At 39.5% G+C, this 19,938-nt stretch overlaps 1 protein-coding gene across 9 annotated transcripts in view; it reads right to left on the bottom strand.

Moving 5' to 3' along the window:
* Positions 1-19,938, bottom strand: part of lrp1bb (low density lipoprotein receptor-related protein 1Bb) — a 389,546-nt gene that overhangs the window by 80,417 nt on the left and 289,191 nt on the right. For all 9 annotated transcript variants that reach the window (XM_078939203.1, XM_078939200.1, XM_078939196.1 and 6 more), the window contains 8 exons: positions 17,182-17,316; positions 16,817-16,946; positions 14,676-14,802; positions 14,388-14,539; positions 13,118-13,242; positions 12,574-12,945; positions 5,799-5,988; positions 1,328-1,532 (listed from right to left, as the gene is read on the bottom strand). In XM_078939203.1, coding sequence (XP_078795329.1) covers positions 1,328-1,532; positions 5,799-5,988; positions 12,574-12,945; positions 13,118-13,242; positions 14,388-14,539; positions 14,676-14,802; positions 16,817-16,946; positions 17,182-17,316 — 1,436 coding nt within the window. The remainder of the gene's footprint in view (positions 1-1,327; positions 1,533-5,798; positions 5,989-12,573; positions 12,946-13,117; positions 13,243-14,387; positions 14,540-14,675; positions 14,803-16,816; positions 16,947-17,181; positions 17,317-19,938) is intronic.

Below are 19,938 nucleotides of genomic sequence, written 5' to 3'. Positions count from 1 at the left end.
CCCTGGTTAGGGTTAGGCGATGAAAATAAATTACATTGCCCCGAGGATGCCCACAAGAGGGCTTAAACTTGCTTTTGGCACGGTTAAGGTTAAGGAAAAATTATATGGTTTGATTTGAATGAAATAATAATGGAACTAATAACGGTTCCAAAGTAATGTGGCTTAGAATGAACCTTTATTGGTCTATTTTGCCATCCCATTTATGGACACATCATCAGTAGTAAACCTGGAGTAACTAGAAATGGAATAACTGCAGGGAAGACAATAAAAATGTCCATCCATACATACATTTAAAGTAATAATAAAAGGTTATATAATAAAGAGATATTACATAATGCGTTTTTTTAAGTCCAGTGGTGTCAGATTATTGCGATTACTGAGTTACAGATAAAGTAGTGCATTATTTCTTAACTGCAATTATCTCATTTTTAATCTATTGTCGTGTTTTCAAATATGAAGAAAACAAAGGTCCAACTGTTTACTTGCATGAACGATTTGCTCGGCTGAAAACTCGTCTTACACCAGTCTCAGTCATTGACTGTATATAGGAGAACTTATACAGTCAATGCGCTCAGTACACGTCTGTGTCTGCGTATGCGTGATGTGGTCCATGTGTAGCTCTCTATTTCCTAACAGAGCTAACCCAAAACAAAGCCACAGCCCACAATTTTCATCTGTTATGTAAGAGATAAAGCCAGACGAGGTATTCATAATCATAATTAATGGGGTAAGCGGTGGCCTGATCGCATCGAACAGTAAACTGGATATTGATAAGTAGTTTGTGGTCAATATTTTTTGGATTGCTCAGGAAAGTGTTTGTACTGTTTTTATCTGTTAGATTGGAGCACTTTTTTTTTTTAACTTGTTCTAGATTGAAAACAATCCCCCTTGGTGGTGTAAAAGTAAAGGTCGGAAGTCTGTTATTTTATAAAGCCACTTTTTAGTTGTTTTTTGATTTTTTACTGCGCCACAATCTCACAAATTTACATGAAAATCTCTCAAAACGAGGCTTTTTACAGAAAATATTATCTCAAAAAAAATGTGTCACATGACAGCACTACTTTTGACCATATTTGGTTGTTTTCAGTGTATGTACACATTTTTTTTATTGCTCTATGAATACCGTGTGGATGAATTTAACGGAAAAAAATTGGCTAGGACTCAATAAGTTGTTAATCTTTATCCAAAGCCCTTTTAGAACTTTATGAGTATTGTCAATACTACATATACTTTTGTTTTTTTATGTTTATTTGATCAATTTAAATACATCAATTAAAAAATCAATAAGAATTAATTGTATACCTTTGTAGGGTTAAAAAAAACTTACGTGTCTGCTGGAGCCGTCGTAGTCGCATCTCTCAATTTTGCTAAGGCTTCCGTCTGAAAAATAGAGCTTCTCCGCTTTGTGGTCAATGGTGAGACCATTGGGTGTCAAGATGTCAGAACCGATGACGATCTTCATGTTTTTGCCGGCTAAGGTGGACCTCATGATGCTGGGCCTCTGCTCATTCCAGTTCGTCCAAAACATCAGGCTGGAAATACAAAGCGAGAAGCCAAAGAAAACATTTGAACAACGGCGAGCACACGGCGCCACACACTTTCACGCAGTATAAATAAAAGCCGACCTCCGCTTATCCTGGAGAGCTGTCCCACTCAGAGAGAGAGGTTTCACCTCAGTGATCCTACACTCACCGTTTCAGCATAAACAGTACAGAGCCAGAATGTGTCATCACAATCTGACGCTCCGCTTTCCCTTTTTTTCTGCTGCTCTAACAAGTGATCTGATGAATTCTGAGAGGAGCAGGCAAAGAACACACATTGATAGGAAAAATGTTCATCACAAAATGTAGTCACACAAAAAAATCGACTTGTTAATGCAGCCATATACCCTCCAGGAGCTGACAGGACTTCAAAATATAAACAAAATTAATTCAATTAAATTCAATTCAATTTTATTTGTATAGCCCAAAATCACAACAACAGTCGTCTCGATGGGCTTCGAAGTAAAACATGAAATCAAAAGGATCACGAATACAAAGAGTTCAATAGAAAAATACTAAAATGAACTAACAAACTGACTAAGCTATACTGGCATCCCTGCCCTTAGACCATTTTTAGTTAGCAACTACACAATGCATACAGTGCGTCAACAAAAAAACACAGCAGCCACTTCGTAAGAGCTGGACAGCAGGTATGAAAAAAGGTATTCTAATCCCTGAATAACATTTCTAAACCTAATCAAGTTCTGGAAGTGCACTCAAGTGGGATGATAAAGAAGCAGGTCACAAGTCAGAAGCAAAGGTTACTAATTAATCACTTGAGTTTGAGTTTTAATTATCCGACTGTGGTTCTGGAGTGAGATGGATATGGTGCCAAGCTGCCTACCAGGGATAGTCTGAGGTCAAAATATTAATTTACTTAGGACCGCAGTGGAAGTAGCACTTACTCTTTTCAGTTACTAACTGTAACACTATTTACTTTCAATTAAATCAGCCACAAAAATAAATGAGGTAAAGAAATAACAATTGGAAGTTTAATAATTTATATTTTGGAGCTAAATTTCGATAAAAACATTTTATAGACACACATTGGATTGTTATTTTGAAAATAGGGCGGATTCTGCCTCATTTCTATAGGGTCAAAACTGTAATTTCACATTACAAGGACTAAAGCACCAACAAGGAAGTCTGATATTTATCTAAAAACATGACAATGCAGACGGCATTCAAGGGTTAATATCTGGGTCTATTCAGTTGAACATCAAAGGTTTCTGAGTTGATGATACCAACAGAAAGATTGAATTTTCATTCCAACTCAGTCCACAAACAATGCCTTTAATTAGGAAAAAGACCAATAAATCAATAGTTTTAAAATTAAACAAAGACAGAAGTGTCAGTATTGGAACTGAAGTACACTAATGTGTACCTGTGGGCTAGACTCTGCAATTGGTCAGGCTAAGCTTCTTCTTGATGAGCTCGCCACAGAAATCTTTCAGCGGCACCAGGAGAAACCCGTCTGCTAGTTCCAGATGTCTAGATTTCTCAGCATTAGTTATTGATGCATCTTTTGTTGTATTTTTAGTCAGCATGTCATGACCCGGTCCTCTGATCTTTCACCAGCTGCATTTCCATTGACTATGAAATTGTGGCGAATTTGCTCTTTTTAATTAGCCTAATAAAAAACACGAACATTTTGAAAAAAATTGCATTTATTGTATATATAGTTTTTTGTGCTTGGAGGATGTGGCTTTTGAGGCAAACTGACAAAATTCACAGAACAGCAATGGAAACACTTTTTCAAATTAAATGAGTCACACGACCACAGGTAGCCAGTTTGTAGGTAGCGATGGCGATGCGCTTCTTGGTAGAAACTGGCTGCCTCGGGCATTGCACAGCCCATCACACAGCTCATCAAAAGTAGAGTGTGTCATGTGGAATTGTTGGATCCACAGCTCCTCTGTAAAATCACCAACCACCATTGCCCAAAATGGCTTCATCCGTAGCCCCTCCCACATGCAAGGAGCTCACCGCTCCATGGCCTGAATCAGACGCCAACGTCTCCTTTGATAGATGATGATGAGCGCTAGTGCTGTGGCAGAAATTTGAAGGTATCTGCTGTCAATCAAAGTATTATTCATATCCGTCGCCATGTTTTTGAATGACGTATCGCGTGAGTTGGTTTGAGTTAATTACATCATTATGATTTAATGGAAACAGTGTCATTGAAAAAATGTGTTTCTTTGACATTTCTAGAGTTTCAATCAAGTTTTTCGCTTATGTATCAGGGATATGCAGCTGTTTCTTCCCATCTTTTATTAGTATTCAAATTCCAACTTTTTTGCTTTTTCCATGTTCGATGTCTGCTTTTTTAAGTCAACCAGTTTGTGCATCTCCCTGTTTCTTCTCAGTTGGTTAAAAAAAGGGGCTATTTGGAATTTCTGCTTGACTGATTCCTGACAACAGCTGCATAAAAAAAACCTAACCAAGCAACCTTCAACACAGATATTAGTGACAGTAAACTCTGAAAAGCTCAATGACTTCCAGAATTATGCTTTTTAAATGTTCATCCTTTCTTGACACATTTGACTGTTAGCGTAAGTAACAAGCAATGAAAGAGCAGGTAAAAATCAGAGTCAGATGAATACCTTTTGAAGTACATGATGCATAAAAATAACCAACGCTCGGCTGATTCCAAAGGTTTGGGTGTCCACCACTTTTACTGAAATGGAACCAACGAAACTGTGTGACGGTGGATCTATTAAATACATGACAGAGCAGCAGTGCATTTACCATACATAACCAAGTCCAACACGAAGGACCAGACAGAGTGGTGCAGAGCTCACAACCACCTGAGTGCAAAGCAATTTACAGCATTATCTGCACTGCTTCTGCTGTGAAGTTAGGTAGAAGAGGTATAATGGTATGGGGGCAGTCTACTGAAATGACACTCCAGCACACCACACCATAAGAACCCTTGAAATTTCCCATAAAAAGCCTGAGAAGGCCCTAAAATCCATGACGTCTATCTTTCAGTAAAGAATAAAATGAAATAAAATAAAAAGATTTTTTACACAACAAACTATTTCTTACTGGCAAAGATTTTAAGCCTTTTTAAATAACACTCAAAATATATTACCAGGTTTAAAGTTCATTTAGGTTCTCAGCTACCCTTTTCAAGCTTTTCTCATAATCAGCACCGTTTTGTTTCATTAAGAATTAGGATCTAGAAATAAGGAAATCAATACTAAAAGGATTTGTTGCTCCAAGCTATTAAAAAAAAAGAAAAACTTGATTTAAGACAAAAAAATTCTTAAATTGCTCGATTTAAAAAATGTTCATAAGAGTACTAAATGCTTTTTTTGTTATTGCTGAACTTTTATTCATCTTCTAAAGTAATAATAAGCACTGTAGTTTTTAATTTAATCTTATTTTAAACTTCAGTAAATGTTGACAAGTAAGACTGGCATTAAATATCATTATTTTGGAAACTAAAATGTAGATTTATGTTTTAAGAACAAATGCTAGTTTTAGATTTTATGAGGATTTATTAAGAGGGAATTTTTACTTTGTTCCCTTTTGTTCTAAAATAAGTCTTTTCCACTTATTACACAAGTTTATTGTCACTGTAATCAAAAGAAACCACAATTAGGTACATAAAAAACTCAAAAAATACATACCATTTAATTAGAACTTGAAAAAAAAACGTATGGTTGGGCTGTGAAACATTTAGTTTGAAATAATTTGATATAACACTTAGCTTTTTTAGCTTATTTTTCCTTTTTTGAATGCTTAGGTAGAATTCTTTGTTACTAGATTTGGATATCTAAAAGAGTTTTTGTTGACTAAAGATTAATTGTTGCATTGACAGATAATAATAATAATAATAATAATAATAATGGTTATACATTGTAAGCGCTTTGAGCGTCTGGATAGGCGCAGACAAATCCAATCCATCGTCAAAATAATGTTACTGAGTGATTTTCTTCCTAAGATTAGTGTTTTTTTAATATTTCATATTTTCATATTCCATATTTTTAGACTACCTCTTTTAGCAGAATAGATACTTCAATGCGTGACTGCAAAATCCTTCTTCAAGACATTTTTTGCAGTACTTTAAATTTCTATGAGGTACTTGTCCCTCAACTTTACGTTCTTTTTTTTTTTGTTTCTTTTACCTAGACTAACTTTGATCTTGGTACTTTTGGAAAAAGTGAGTCATAATTTTGAGTCAGAGTAAAACATGCACATTTCAGATACGTGTGGTATTGTTTAAACAGGTCAAAGTGGAGCTATACTGACCTTTGGCACTCATCTAGAGCCAGGTTATGGGGGTGGTCGTCCTCTGACAGCGTGACCACAGCCTGCCGCGGAAAGGCGTTGACCCGCTTCAGGTCCACACTCTGCCTGGTGATGGTGGATGTGGTGGAGCTGGTCCAGAACAAAGTGTCCCAAGCATGGTGGTAGGCCAGGCCCTCCACTGAGCCCACATCTAAGGTAACAGACAACTTTCATCAGTCATGTCATGACTCGTGCAACAGCTACATTCCTACTTTCACTTTTTAGGGAGTAACACCAACCACCAATGTGACCCTGTTTTCATTTTTCCAGTTTTATTCATATTCTTGGTTGTGTTTCAGAGGTAGAGTGTTTAACCTCTGAAAAGATTGCAGGTTCAGTTCCCGCCTTGCTTGCACATGTGGAGGGGTTTAAAGCACATAACGGACTACAGAAGCAGCACCAGCACCATCAGTGCTGCAGACAGCCTGCCCGACGACCTCAATGCATTCCACACCCGCTTTGAGACGTCCACCCCCCACACAGAGGGACCAATACACTCTGCACACCCCTAACCCACACCCCCACCAGCCCTCTCATCAGCCCAGGTAAACAAAGCCCTGAGGGGGATTAACCCCTGCAAGGCGGCAGGACCGGACAACATTCCTGGACCTGAAATCATGCGCCATGTGAAGACAAAACTGTATCTTATTCCCATAATTCCTTGTCTCCAACTGGCTCAAACTGCATTGAATACAGGCTTTAGCGCAGTTTGTATGATATAAATTCTCTCAAGCATCAAATGGTTTGCAAAAAGCACGTTACCTCAAATATGTAACTGAATTCTACCTAAAATAAAAGTATATTTTTAGTATTTTCGAAAAAGTAAAAATAAAAAAAGTGGTTCTTTTAAAAATCCTTTTCTATTTCTATTCATCTGCTTCTGCCGCTGTAATTTGGGACCTCTGAACCCAAAAGATTGGTAGGTGGTTCTGCCTAAACCGTATTGGCTTTCTGTGCAACAGATGGCCGGCCCCAGTTGGACTGGGCTTGTGTTTCCTGATGATTGACAGGGAAATTACTTTATCCCTCACTTCAGTGGACAGACACCTATTTATGGATGCAAGAGTCACTCAGGAACTGAATGTGTTTTTATCGCAAACCAATTTCCTAAACACGGAGTTAGATAAGGTCTCTGCAGACTCCCGTGTTATTGCATGAATGTGAGTGACAGGGAAGGCAGACAATAATCACACACAGATACTTATTCCATATTCAAGTTCACTGGCTGCACCTCTTTTATTGGCCGCAATTTAAAAACCAGGACAGACTAGATTAAGGTGATAGGTTTATCTGGTTAAATTAGTCACTATGTACTAAAAAATACGATCTATGGTGCTCTGCACATACTGTCAGCCAAATAATTAGAAGATTAAAAAACAAGGACACACTGAAGAGCTGAAACAAAATTGTTGATGCCAGTTTAAGAGGAAAAAGTTTGACTGCATGTAAATCTTTTCAGGATAGAGACTTCTACTGCTCATGAGATGAGATGTTTTCCATTTATGTTCAGTATTTGTGTTCTTTTTAACAGAAGCAAATGAAAACTACATTTTCCACAGGTACAGCCATTAGCAATGTTTACATTGAACGTGTGGCTGGTGTTTGATAATTTGCGTCTAACTTTGTTTCTTAAATATGTATAAACCATACTCTAAAAGACTTTCAACTCTGCCAGAGTCAGTCGACAACTAATTAATAGTTTACAATAAAAGCCGTCTGGCAGCTCAGAGTTTCTCACAAATTGTTGGCAAAGGCAGGGGAGTAATTAATGGGGGACGCAGAGTTTAATTAGTGAAATATGGATGATTAACATCTTCACCTTTCCTCAATGACGAATTCCAGGAAGAAGAAAAAAACAACAACTTAAAAACAGAAAAAATAAAAAGAGATATTGCAGAGTGAGATGCTGCCCTGAGGTGGTGATATTATCTAGTAGATGCACTGCTTTAAATTAACATAAATGCAATTGTTAAGAGCCCGAGATATTCAGAGCAACGCAGCCCAGCTGCATACAGATGATCTGAATGCAGTTTTTATATTCTAATGAGACCAATTGTAAGAAAAAAACAGTAAACTATGACTGTTTTTAGATATTGAACAGCGCTGCCCTTAAGTAAAGTCGTGTATACAAAAAAAGTAGACTATGAATGATCAGAATTCACATGGTACTTCCAATTTATGACACAGATTAAAGTCACAATCTCTGGATAAATCTGAACATAAACAGATCAGAAAGTTTATTCTTCACGAGTTTGATCAAAAGCTGAGAATCATTCAGCTTCAGAGGCTTTTTAGCTGTTAGTAGACTGCAGAGGGGCCTCCTGTCTACGCCTGTAGACGAACAGGATGGAGGAAGATTTTACTTCACAATTCACACATTTAATCCATTTTCCTGTTTTCTTCTAGTGCACAAATCAGCTGTTCACTACTGTTCATAGTTTGAAGTATATACCTGAACACATTATCTTCTGACGCAAACATTAGGGAAATTTGCCAGAACCTGCAGAATTCCTTTTTTCTTGTTTATTGTCTTTTTACAGATGAAACATGTGTTATAGACTCAGTGAATTAGACTTCTGTCTTGTTGAGTGTTTGGACCACTTTCATCTTCCATTTCACAAGCATTAAGGCGTGAAGGACACTTGCGCTCCTGACAGATGGTTCTTGATAAGAACTGCTCATTTCTAGAAGATAAATAAATAAGCAGAAACCTCCCTCAGCAGGAGTGTGGAACATAGTTTGAAGGGTGGGGGGAGCGTGGATCAGAGGCACCCTGACAGTCTCCTGGTGTGAGGAGGAGGTGGGAAGATGCTGAGCTCTGCTCTCTGTGGAAACTTCACAGGCTAGCTGTGCAGAACAAAGACTTCTTCTGTTCGTCCGCCTTAAGTTCTAGCTTATTAAGAGAGGCATGGCTGAGCTTTGGTGAGTTCAAAAGATGGATGAGTTCTTGGTCATTTTCTGGCGGTCAGTCAGCAGGAATAACAAGGAACTATCAGTAGTCCTTAAAATAAGTTAAAACATAAACAAACATATTGGCAGGGAAGCCCTCACTCCTGAATAGTTGTGATTGTTTTAACCTGAAGAGCAAAACCTAACAAAATGAGCTAAAAGACCACCTCCTCTCAAGCATTCAGTCGAAGCAGCTTCCTGTCAGGAACAGAAGCTGCAGTCTTGGGTCACTGTGTGTTTTTATCTGGCTTCAGTGCCACTGTGCATGTGAATGATGTTGGTGGAGTCACCTCTCTGTAAGGTCACTGCAGTTCAGCCAAAGTTAGATAAAGTTTGCCCTCAAACACTTTAAGTTTTACCTTTAATCATGGGGGAAGTCAGTCTGTTTCTCTACTTAGGCTACGTTCACACCGCAGGCTGAGACGACCCAATTCTGATTTCTTTGCCCCTATGCCACCTGTATCTGATCTTTTCATGACAGTCTGAACGACACAGATCCGATCTTTTCAAATGCGACCCAGGCCACTTGGGTATGTGGTCCTGAATCCGATACTTATCCGATCTTTTGAAATGCGACCGCCGTCTGAACGGCCAGGTCCCATGTATCCGACCCGTACGTCATGGATACACTACAAACGTCATCATTCCGCGTTGAAGTAGGCAGGAACGAGAACATAAACATCAACCATGGCGGACGATGCTGCTGAGACCAGTCAGTGGAAGGGAAGCGAGGTCACCGATTGGATTCATATTTGGGGGGACAGCTCTATTCAGGCCAAACTCCAGGGCTCTCATCGCAACCGGGAGAAATGGCCGAGCGTGGTGTTGAACCTTTCCCGCAATTACTTTTTTCCCTTTCCGACCGTGGTCAAAAGCGCGGGGAAGACCTTCTCAAGGGACCGAAGGCGGATCCTCCTTCGGGGTTCACTTCCCCGTTCAGAACCTCAGATTCTCCAGAGGGGGATAATAAAGAGTCAATAGCAGTTCTGCTGGGGGGAGCCTTCTTTTATTATCATTCTCCTTCCTCCGTAACACACAAACATGAATGCGTGCCCCCACTGCCCCTCTCACTCCCTGCTGCGCTGCACGCCCTATCTCCTCTCTCTTACACACACACGCGTGGCCCCAGCACATACACATACACATCCCCATTCCACAACAGTGGGTGCAGACGATCCTGGCTCCAATGCCTTCTTAAAATGAGAAGATTGTAATTGTGCTGGCTCCTTTGTGAAAATGAATTTAATAATGCAAAAAGAGCTCCGCTGTTGACAACACTGTTGTTGACATCCGTTGTTAACGTTAGCTACTTCAACAAACAACGAGTGATGTTGTTCACCGTTGAGTACTCTTCTGCGCATGCGGGTCACTTGTGGGTCATTTCACGGTCACACAGGAGATCACAAAAGTTCACATGTAATTGAAAATTTGAACCCTTGCAAAAATAATCGAAATTTTTCAAAAAAGCGGACTTGAGCATTAAGCCCTGCAGTGTGAACATAGCCTTATATTTGTATCTTTAAACCAAAAGGTTGTCTTCGTATTGCAAAAATGATCTGACAATGGCATAAATGATCTAAATACAGCAAGTTTTAGGGGTGTCAGATTCCAGGCCCCCGAGGCCTCCTCCAGAAATTCTGCCTCATCTGCTTCCAATTACCTAAATCAGGTGTGTTTAGCCATTAAGGAGCTTCAATGGGAGGTTAGTTGGAAAACGTGTAGGACACCGGCCCTGGAGTTTGACACCAGTTAGAGAGACCAAACCAAAAAGTGTAGTTCTAGAGCAGTGGTCCCCAACCTTTGTGGGTCACGGACTGGTTATTTAATATTTGAAACAATATTTTCAGCCTCCCTTTTTTAGCATTAGGTTCATTTCAATTTAATTTTATTTATATAGCCTAATATTACAACAATAGTCATCTCGATGGGCTTCATACCATTCATAGCTGTATACTAAAAATGAAATCATAAAGGACATGAAGTCATAGAATTCAATAGGTAATGGCAAAACTAAACTAAACAGACTAAACTAAACTGGCCATCCCTGCCCTTAGGCCCTCCTTCTGGGTACGGAAGAAATTCTAAAAAACAAACTGATTCTAGAAAAAAAGGAGAAACCTCAGGAGTATTCACATGAAGGACGGACAGGCGATGAACCAGAACTCTTAGAGAATAATTAGCTTATCTAACTCTACATCCACATGTTTGAATAGTCCAGCAGATGATCCAGGAAGTTGGGGGACAGCTGGGGGTGGGAGACGAGACAGAGGTAGGATCCACAGCCAAGTGTAGGTTACCCTTAACTCTTGAGGGAAAACTTTCAAAGTGCCTGTTATGATAAATATGATAAAGATATATTCCCTTTCAGTTACCCTTAACTGCCAAAGCAGAAGATAACAAAAACCCATGCCAACTTTAGCTTTGTCCAACTTTTGAAGTGTAGCGAATCAAATAAATAAAATAACTGCTACAAAAACCAGTATTTTCAAACTGTAACATTAAACATTACACTTCATTAGAAGCGTCCGTGTAACATCAGAGAGACAGTTCACAATTTTCTTGCAGAGCGGTTCTGGTGTGTCGGAACAACTTCTGCAAAAATCTATATTTTGAGTTAAGATTTCTGGTTTTGTCTGTTAAATTCAGCTTTTGAAGACATTTCCTCTTATATTTCCTTATTGTCTACTTTCTACTCAAAAACACTTTCATATCTTTTTCCCCCGAACTTAAGGGTTTCAATTTAACGACTTACTCTTGACACACATCAAGAGTAAGTCATAGACAAGTGTGCTAAAGATATTTAGGGAGTTTTCTTCAGAATCTAATAAAAAATACAATGGAAATAATGTAAGGTTGATATGTTTTTTTTTCTCTAAAGCCTAGTCCCAAGTGAGCCACGGGGCGGTATTGGTCTGGGTGGTTTTGGTCAGCAGCGCAGGTGTTGGGGAGCATCAACATAAATACCATGTTCACATTAGTATTCTCTCATTAATGAATGCAGCGTCACTTTAGTCTCACCTATTCCTCTCTATATTCTGTTGTTTGTATAGATGCAGCATTGTAACACCCCCCCCCCCCCCCCAATGTTTTTGAAAACACTTTTGTCACAGTTTTCATTGAAAATACCCAAAGAGGCCTGCAGGGTGCTCTTGATACTTTTTTTTTTTTGTATTTCTATGAGCTTTGTGAGATCCAACATCGTGAACCATTATGGGACAGCAACTGTCTTGAATGCTCCTGTTGTGGAAAATGCTCCTGGCCAAGACTAAAAATGCCCTGAAGAGTCTTAAGATTGTTGTGCAGAAACAATTGAATTTTCCTGCACACATTAAAGGCTGCTGTCCTTTTTGTTTTCCAGATGTCTTTGTCCTATCTATTACTGTTGATCTGTTTTAAGCATGCCCAATGAGAAGTTGTGCAACATGGGTAGCAGACAATTGATTTCTCAGTCAATTCTACTTTTAAAGGGAAAGATTATTCTCAACCTTTATATTTCTTGCAAAAAAATGTCCCAGATGTGATGAAGAAGACACGGATATGCAATTTTAAAGACAAATTAAACCACAAGCTTTAGGATTTTCTTTTTTTTATGTAGTCAAATTAGTCCTTGCAAGGACTATTATAAAACATGACTTGAAAAATATGTATGAGCGTTATTGTTGCCTCAGTTTGCCTAAAGCTTGGACTTGTAATCAAATGTACTTTAATTTTTGCACACCAGAATAAATATTAAAAGTATAAGTATACTATTATTTTATACCTTTTTAAAAAAAGGAAATGCACTTACTTTCAGCAATAATGGATCTTCCTGTCCAGTCGTCATTGATGACCTGGATGTTTCCAAAGTGGACGTCACTAAAAAAGATGCGGTTTGTCCCAGCCGTGTTTTGACCAAAGTCGAAAGTTAGAGCTATGATATTCCTGAAAAAAGCAGGGTTTTCAAGAGGCTGGACGGGGGCGTTGAGGTCACTTTCATCTGAAAGGTGGATGCTTTTCAGTATAGTCCTTTCCGAGTAAAGTAGATAACCTTCATAGCGTTCACAGGCGAAACCGTCGTCTGCCAAGCGGCCGTGGGCGCAGGAACAAGTCCGGCGGCCGCTGCCCAGGTGAAAGCACAGCTGCTGGCAGCCACCATTACTCCTGGCACAAGGGTTGGTGCCTACAAATAACAGCACATGCCTCATTAAAAGCACTTTCTGCTTGGAGCCTTAATGTTTAATTTGTACTGGACCAATAAAAATCTAACAAATGCATGACTAAAATGAGTTTTCAGACTCTAGAGCTGTATGATGGGAATGATTGTGATTTAAAAACTCACAATGGACACTTACCTTTTTCTCTACCCCTGTTGAAGACAGTTACATCCTTTAAATTAACCCCAAGGCCACTCCTTATTGTTACAATGTCACTGGTGTCCCTCTTTAGTCCACGACGGATCGAACCGTTGGAATGAGCCCTGAAAGCATTCATTGGAAAAACCTAAGTTAAAGCTCAGGAAAAAAAAAAAGGTTTGCTGTTTTGGGTTTAATCAAAGCAAAGTCCAAACAGCAAACTAAGACACTCGTCATCCTGTCGTTCAGACACAAGTGAAGCTTTCAAAGGTAAAAACTCATTAAATCATATTTTTACAGTCAAAGAAAAGCAGAAACAATTCAGAAAAGTTTGAGCAAAAATCTTTCTCTTTTATCTTTAAACACAAATTGTAGCTATTTCCTAATTTTGTAATGGTTATTATTATACACTGAACAAAAATATAAACGCAACACTTTTGTTATTGCTCCCATTTTTTATGGTATGAACTCAAAGATGTGAACATTTTCCACATACACAAAATAACCAGTTCTCTGAAATATTGTTCACAAATCTGTCTAAATCTGTGATAGTGAGCACTTCTCCTTTGCCAAGACAATCCATCCCATCTCACAGGTGTGCCATATCAAGATGCTGATTAGACATCATGATTATTGCACAGGTGTGCCTTAGACTGGCCACAACAAAAGGCCACTCTGAAATCTTCAGTTTTGTTTTATTGAGGGGGTCAGGGGACCCAGACAACCAGTCAGTATCTGGTGTGACCACCATTTGCCTCATGAAGTGCAACACATCTCCTTCGCATAGAGTTGATCAGGTTGTCTATTGTGGCCTGTGGAATGTTGGTCCACACTTCTTCAAGGGCTGTGCGAAGTTGCTGGATATTGGCAGTCTAAGGCACACCTGTGCAATAATCATGCTGTCTAATCATCATCTTGATATGGCACACCTGCGAGGTGGGATGGATTGTCTTGGCAAAGGAGAAGTGCTCACTATCACAGATTTAGACAGATTTGTGAACAATATTTCAGAGAACTGGTTATTTTGTGTATGTGGAAAATGTTTCACATCTTTGAGTTCCTACCATAAAAATTGGGAGCAATAACAAAAGTGTTGCGTTTATATTTTTGTTCAGTGTATATATATATATATATATATATATATATATATATATATATATATATATATATATATATATATATATATTTTTTTTTTTTGAGGTTTATGTATATTTTTTTGCAGGTTTGCACACCAATGCATATGTGTGCATTAGAGAGAGTAATAAATTACCTGTCAGACCAGTAGATAAAAGGGCCAAACACAGCAACCGAGAAGAGGTCCACATTGGATGCTGACAGTACAATCTCCCGGCTTTCCCCCGTTTCAAGGTTGATCCTTTCGATCTTATCGGTGCGGGCGTCACACCAATATAATGTATTCTCCTGCAAGGAAATTTCAAAATGCACATCAAATCCATACATTTTAAGGATGGTCATTTTTCAGTCAGAAAAGAAAGAAAACAACATGAGGGACTACAAGAGGACCTTAATAAAAAAGCTCATCCCTGTGAAGTCGCACCTCATAATCGATGGAAATTCCATTAGGCCACATGATGCCAGAGTTAACCAACGTAACTTGGTCTGAACCATCCAAGCGTGAGCGGCCAATGCAGGGGTTCTTCCCCCACTCAGTCCAAAAGAGATACCTGACAGTCATAAAAAAGGCTTTAGACATTCAACTTTTAAACACATGCTTTTCCAGGACAATCCAATGGTTGTGTATTCTTTTTACAAACTACAGTAACATTAATATACTGGCAACTACATTCCTTGGTCTCCTGATCTCCTGCCATAATACTAGAACCACTGAAGCTTGAGTTATGAAAGTTTCAATGCATCATCTGAGTCTTTTCAGCAACTGTTTTAGATTTGTTAGTTTACTTTGAGTGAAGCTGTACCCAGAAACCTCCTAGAGGAACACAGAGGCGACTGGCTGGTTTCTAAAGTTGAACCCTAAAGTATTATCTCAGAATCTGTTAGTTTGTGTGAACATGTTGGGTTTCTTCAAATACGGAGATCTACAGTATTGTCAAGCATATCCCCTTAATGGCAATGCTCAAAATATATGGATGGTTTAGATGCTAGGCTAAAGACATAAAGACCCATAAAAAGGGATTATTTTCCTGCCAAAAGTTCCAGAGTAACTTGTTTATTTTCCTTTAAGCCATACTATAATAGTTTTTACCCTGTAGCTCATTTGGCTGCTGTGATGTCTCTGTTCTGTACTCTGAACCTCGAGGACTTCTGCAAGCCAAGACTGAGGCAGAGCACAGTTCAGTGGACCCTGCTGTGGTATGGAACCGATCTGATTATTATTATTATTGGCACAAACGCATTAAAGTTTTAAAACCAAATCAGTGTCACAAATGAAATCAAAGAAATATCAAACCTGCATTATAACTCAATGTAGAGTATAAGATGGCTTAGACTTCAGTCACATATCTGAAAATGTCACAGCACAGCAACTTAAATGCAAGTTTTTCAGCAACTTTAGTAGGTAACCACACGGTGGCATTTGTACGTAATTGGGAGGCAGCAGTCACCTTTTTATATGCCATGCAGCATCCACCAAGGTTATAAGAAAAAGTTACAATTTTACTGTGACTGAACACGTTTTTGGACATTGGTCAGTGGCCACCCAGACACATTCAAATGTCACACAGTGGTCCAGTGACAGGCAGGTGGCAGAAAGGCAGCAGCGCAATAATCGATTGATAGGAAGGTCTCTGATGACCAGCTCATTTTCAGACTGCCACCTTCCAGCCTCTGCACCTCTGCCCCTGTGCTGTCGTCCCACTGTGATTGGTCAATCGTTAGAAATCGTGCGGTAGCAGCCCGGGTACTCGACGAAGGCTGTCGAGATTACCAGAAATCAATCTGGTGATCTGGGCCACAGTGGGTCCTGCCTATTAATGGAGAGATGGCATTGATGCTGCGCAACACTCATAATGGCGCTGAAAGCACCACAGTGACTCCGAGACCTGCATCTTGACGAATTACGGTTGATACTGAGAAGAAAACGAAGAAGACTGAACATTGTGCTTTCTGCAATAATTTGCAGTGCGGACTGTTGCTCGGACAGTATATAGACAGTTTATATACCCCCAGGCTTCTGGGCGGCTAGTGGCACTTGGACACAACACCCAATCCGAGCTGCTGCCGGCTGCCACTGTCCTGTGGCCACATAATTTCATAATGATGTCTTCCCCCCCTGACTGATTGCCGCCTCACCGCTGTCATCTACATTAATGACCACCCCAACATAAAATCGGTCATCGACAGCTAAAGTCATAGATTCTGGCAATGCGTCCCCATTGCACGGTGGCAGTAGTACATGTGACATGTAGCATTAGCTGGGCAACATTTTGTTCCTTGTTTATCTCCTTTAAACAATGAGGTGGTAGTCCTGAAAACATTTTCTTGTCTCAAAAAGGGACATAGTGAGTAACCGGATCAATTAAGAGTTACTATACCACAGTAGTCAATAAATAGACTTACATAGCAAGAATTTTTCTTAAACTTTAAAACATTCACAGGTTTTTAAAAGAAAGTGATGCAGAATTAAATGTGCTTTCAGTTCTAAATATGAGTGCTCCTCAAAAAGACCTTGTTTTTTTACATTGGTGTACCAGTGAAAACACAAAAAGAGGACTTCCCTACCCTTTCTGTGGATGGACTGCAATGGCCCTCGGCTGATCGAGTCCTTCAGATATGACCACCGAGCGATAGGCACCATTCAGGCGGGAGATTTCTATTAGATTAAAACCGTGATCTGTCCAGTACAGGTTTCCTGTGCAGCAACAGTAGAAAGACAAAATGTTTAAGGACAGAGAATTTACTGATCATGTTGTTCCTGTAGGTCAGAGTCATAAACGTATGCGAGGTGCCTGATTTACAGATGTGTGTTCAGGCGTTCAACATTAAAATAAGAATCTTTCATGATGACTGAGATAACTTTTAAATGGAAAAGAATGACTGGACAGCCTGCAGTAATAACTCCAGACCCGCTGAGTCACAACACCAACCAGCAATCCAGTCAACAGCGATGCCCTCCACTCGACTGATGCCAGTCGTAATGATGTCCTCCCTCCAGGTCTGATCCCGTTTGGAGCGGGATATCCTGTTCAGCCCCATGTCTGTCCAGTACACGGTGTCATTTCCTGCAAATTACACCACGGCGTTAATGACGGAGGGAAGTGGGCTGACAAATGATGCTACAACAGAAGTATTTATGTTCTCAAATAAAGCACCTTGTGAAAACTCATTTTATTGCTGCATTTATTGCTCCATTGCACCAGATGTTGCGTGGCACTATAAAGCACCACAGTGTAGAAACAGCATGTAGACATACTGAGTACGAACCCAAAAGATGACTATTGGCCATTTTTTCCAAAGGGCTGTAAAGCTTCAAGTAAAACATGTTTTTTTTTTCTTGGCAATTTTGGTGTCGGAACCCTTTCAACTCTTGCCTCGGTCATTTTAAATTTTTTACAGGTTGTTAGATGACATTACACAGGTAACGGTAATCTCATTCTGTCTGGCCTCATGCTCTGTTATTACAAAAATGACACATGACAGAATACAGCTGCAGGGCTTTCATCTGTTCTGCTTTGTCAGCCTGGCTTCTCTAACAATATGTAAATGAAATGTGGAAGCCATCAGGTGTGACTCTTTGATGGGCTTAGCTCCACATTTGCATGTTCACATCCCCGGGGTATTAAATGGTAGGACGATTGTCTGTTGTGTTATGCTCTTGCCAAATTACGTGTTAAGCTTTTAATTGTTTCAAATGTTCCCACCTCAGAATTAGTTTTACCTTTTAGGTTTCTCAGATTGTATTCACATTTATTTTAAGACAAGTTTTCCATTAGAACATTTATGCAAAGTAATAATTTAAAGACTGTGAAGAGATTAGCCTTATGCACAACCAAACTACGAAACGTCTGTTATTGTTTTCCGGCTTTATTTGTCATTGGAAATACGTTACCTTTTTTGTTTCTACAGTGTTTTGGGAGGTTTATTCCCCTATTAAGAAGAATACAGTTAATCAAACTTAATATTTGTATATATTTTCGGGTGTATTTAGACAGGAAAAGTCTGTTGATCCAGACCCAGATCGAGTCCTGAACCTTAGGTTTGGTCTGTATTTAAACTGCCGTCAACCAGATATTTCTGTTACGAAACAAAGTTTGTAAACAAAACCACGTGACAAAAGATCTCTTCAGCCATTGGCCAGGCAAGGAACAAGAGAAAGAACAATGGATTCCTGCACTTTGCAATCCTTGTTGGGATAGTTCACTTAATCTAACTTTATATTTCACAGACCAGTTTTGAAAATCTATATCAACATCAGGTACAAACACTTTTTACTTTGGTACGGCGGAGGCACGCTTCACGCCGTTTACTGAGGATACGACGGCTAAGAAGGTACGCTGATAAGTGTTTATGACATATCGATTGTCTGGAAAACAGTGAGAAGCAATTTGGATCACGTTAAAAGTAGTTTTAATGAGCCTACATTCATCCTCTTCTTTCTCTTTCGGCTTTTCCCATCAGGGGTCGCCACAGCGAATCATCCTTTTCCACCTCACTCTATCATGGACATCTTCTACCCTAACATTAGCCAACTTCATGTCCTCTGTTAAGACATCCATGTATCTCCTCTTTGGCCGTCCTCTTGCCCTCCTGCCAGGCAGCTCCATCTCCAACATCCTTCTACCAATATATCCACTATCCCTCCTCTGAACATGTCCAAACCATCTCAGTCTGGCTTCTCTGACTTTGTCGCTAACACAGGCAACATGAGCCGTCCCTCTGATGTACTCGTTCCTTATCCTGTCTAACCTGGTCACTCCTAAGGAGAACCTCAACATCTTCATCTCCGCTACCTCCATCTCAGCCTCTTGTCTCTGTCTCACTGCTACCGTCTCTAACCCATAGAGCAGAGCTGGTCTCACCACTGTCTTGTACACCTTTCCTTTGAGTCTTGCTGGCACTCTTCTGTCACACAACACTCCTGACACTTTCCTCCAACCGCTCCAACCTGCCTGCACTCGCCTCTTCACCTCTGAGCCTACATTCATCCAACTACATTTAAATGAGTTGCTGTGTCAGTTATTGTTGCTACCTACCTATCTCTGATACATCCCATAATGCCTGCTATGGTGGCCGTTTTGGTCCCATTGTTTCGCTCCGAACATTAAGCGTATTCAGACTAAGGAAACTGAAGCTCAGTCCGATTGGAAAAGAACTGGAGAGAGGTTCCTGGTCCTGGACTAGAATTCCCTTATGTGCATTCAGACTGATAATTTGTTTCAGAAGTGAAAATTTATGTCACTTCAAGTGACCAGTCCACCCTTAGTATTACACAAAACTTTGGGTAATTGTTTTAGTATTTTTTGCCTAAGATTTTAATGAAGTACTGGAGCTCATCTTGAGATTTTATTTTGTAAGGTATACTTCCTGTGCACCATATTAAGATTGTGTAGCTGATAAACTCTGTTTTCTAGCAAGCAGTTTTGATTATTTTTTTACTTGTCCGACTGATGATGGTTCATTCAAGTTTAAACAAAATTAATTTGTATATTTTGTGTTTCTGTTAATCGCAGACCATTTTTTGACTTGTATTTGACTAAATTGTTGATCTCTGTTTTAATTTGACATTAACTTAAACTTTTGAATCAAGTGAGATGCTTTAAGACCGATGGGAAAAGTTCTGGAAGAAATTATGCTGTTGAATGTAAATTTTGAGTCTAAAAATAGATGATGATTGACAGACACGT

Source organism: Oryzias latipes, chromosome 21, assembly GCF_053564925.1.
Source record: "Oryzias latipes strain Hd-rR chromosome 21, Olatipes_Hd-rR_3.1".
Taxonomy (NCBI): Eukaryota; Metazoa; Chordata; class Actinopteri; order Beloniformes; family Adrianichthyidae; genus Oryzias; species Oryzias latipes.
Note: the sequence above shows the minus strand (reverse complement) of the source record. Positions and strands in the feature narration are given on the sequence as shown.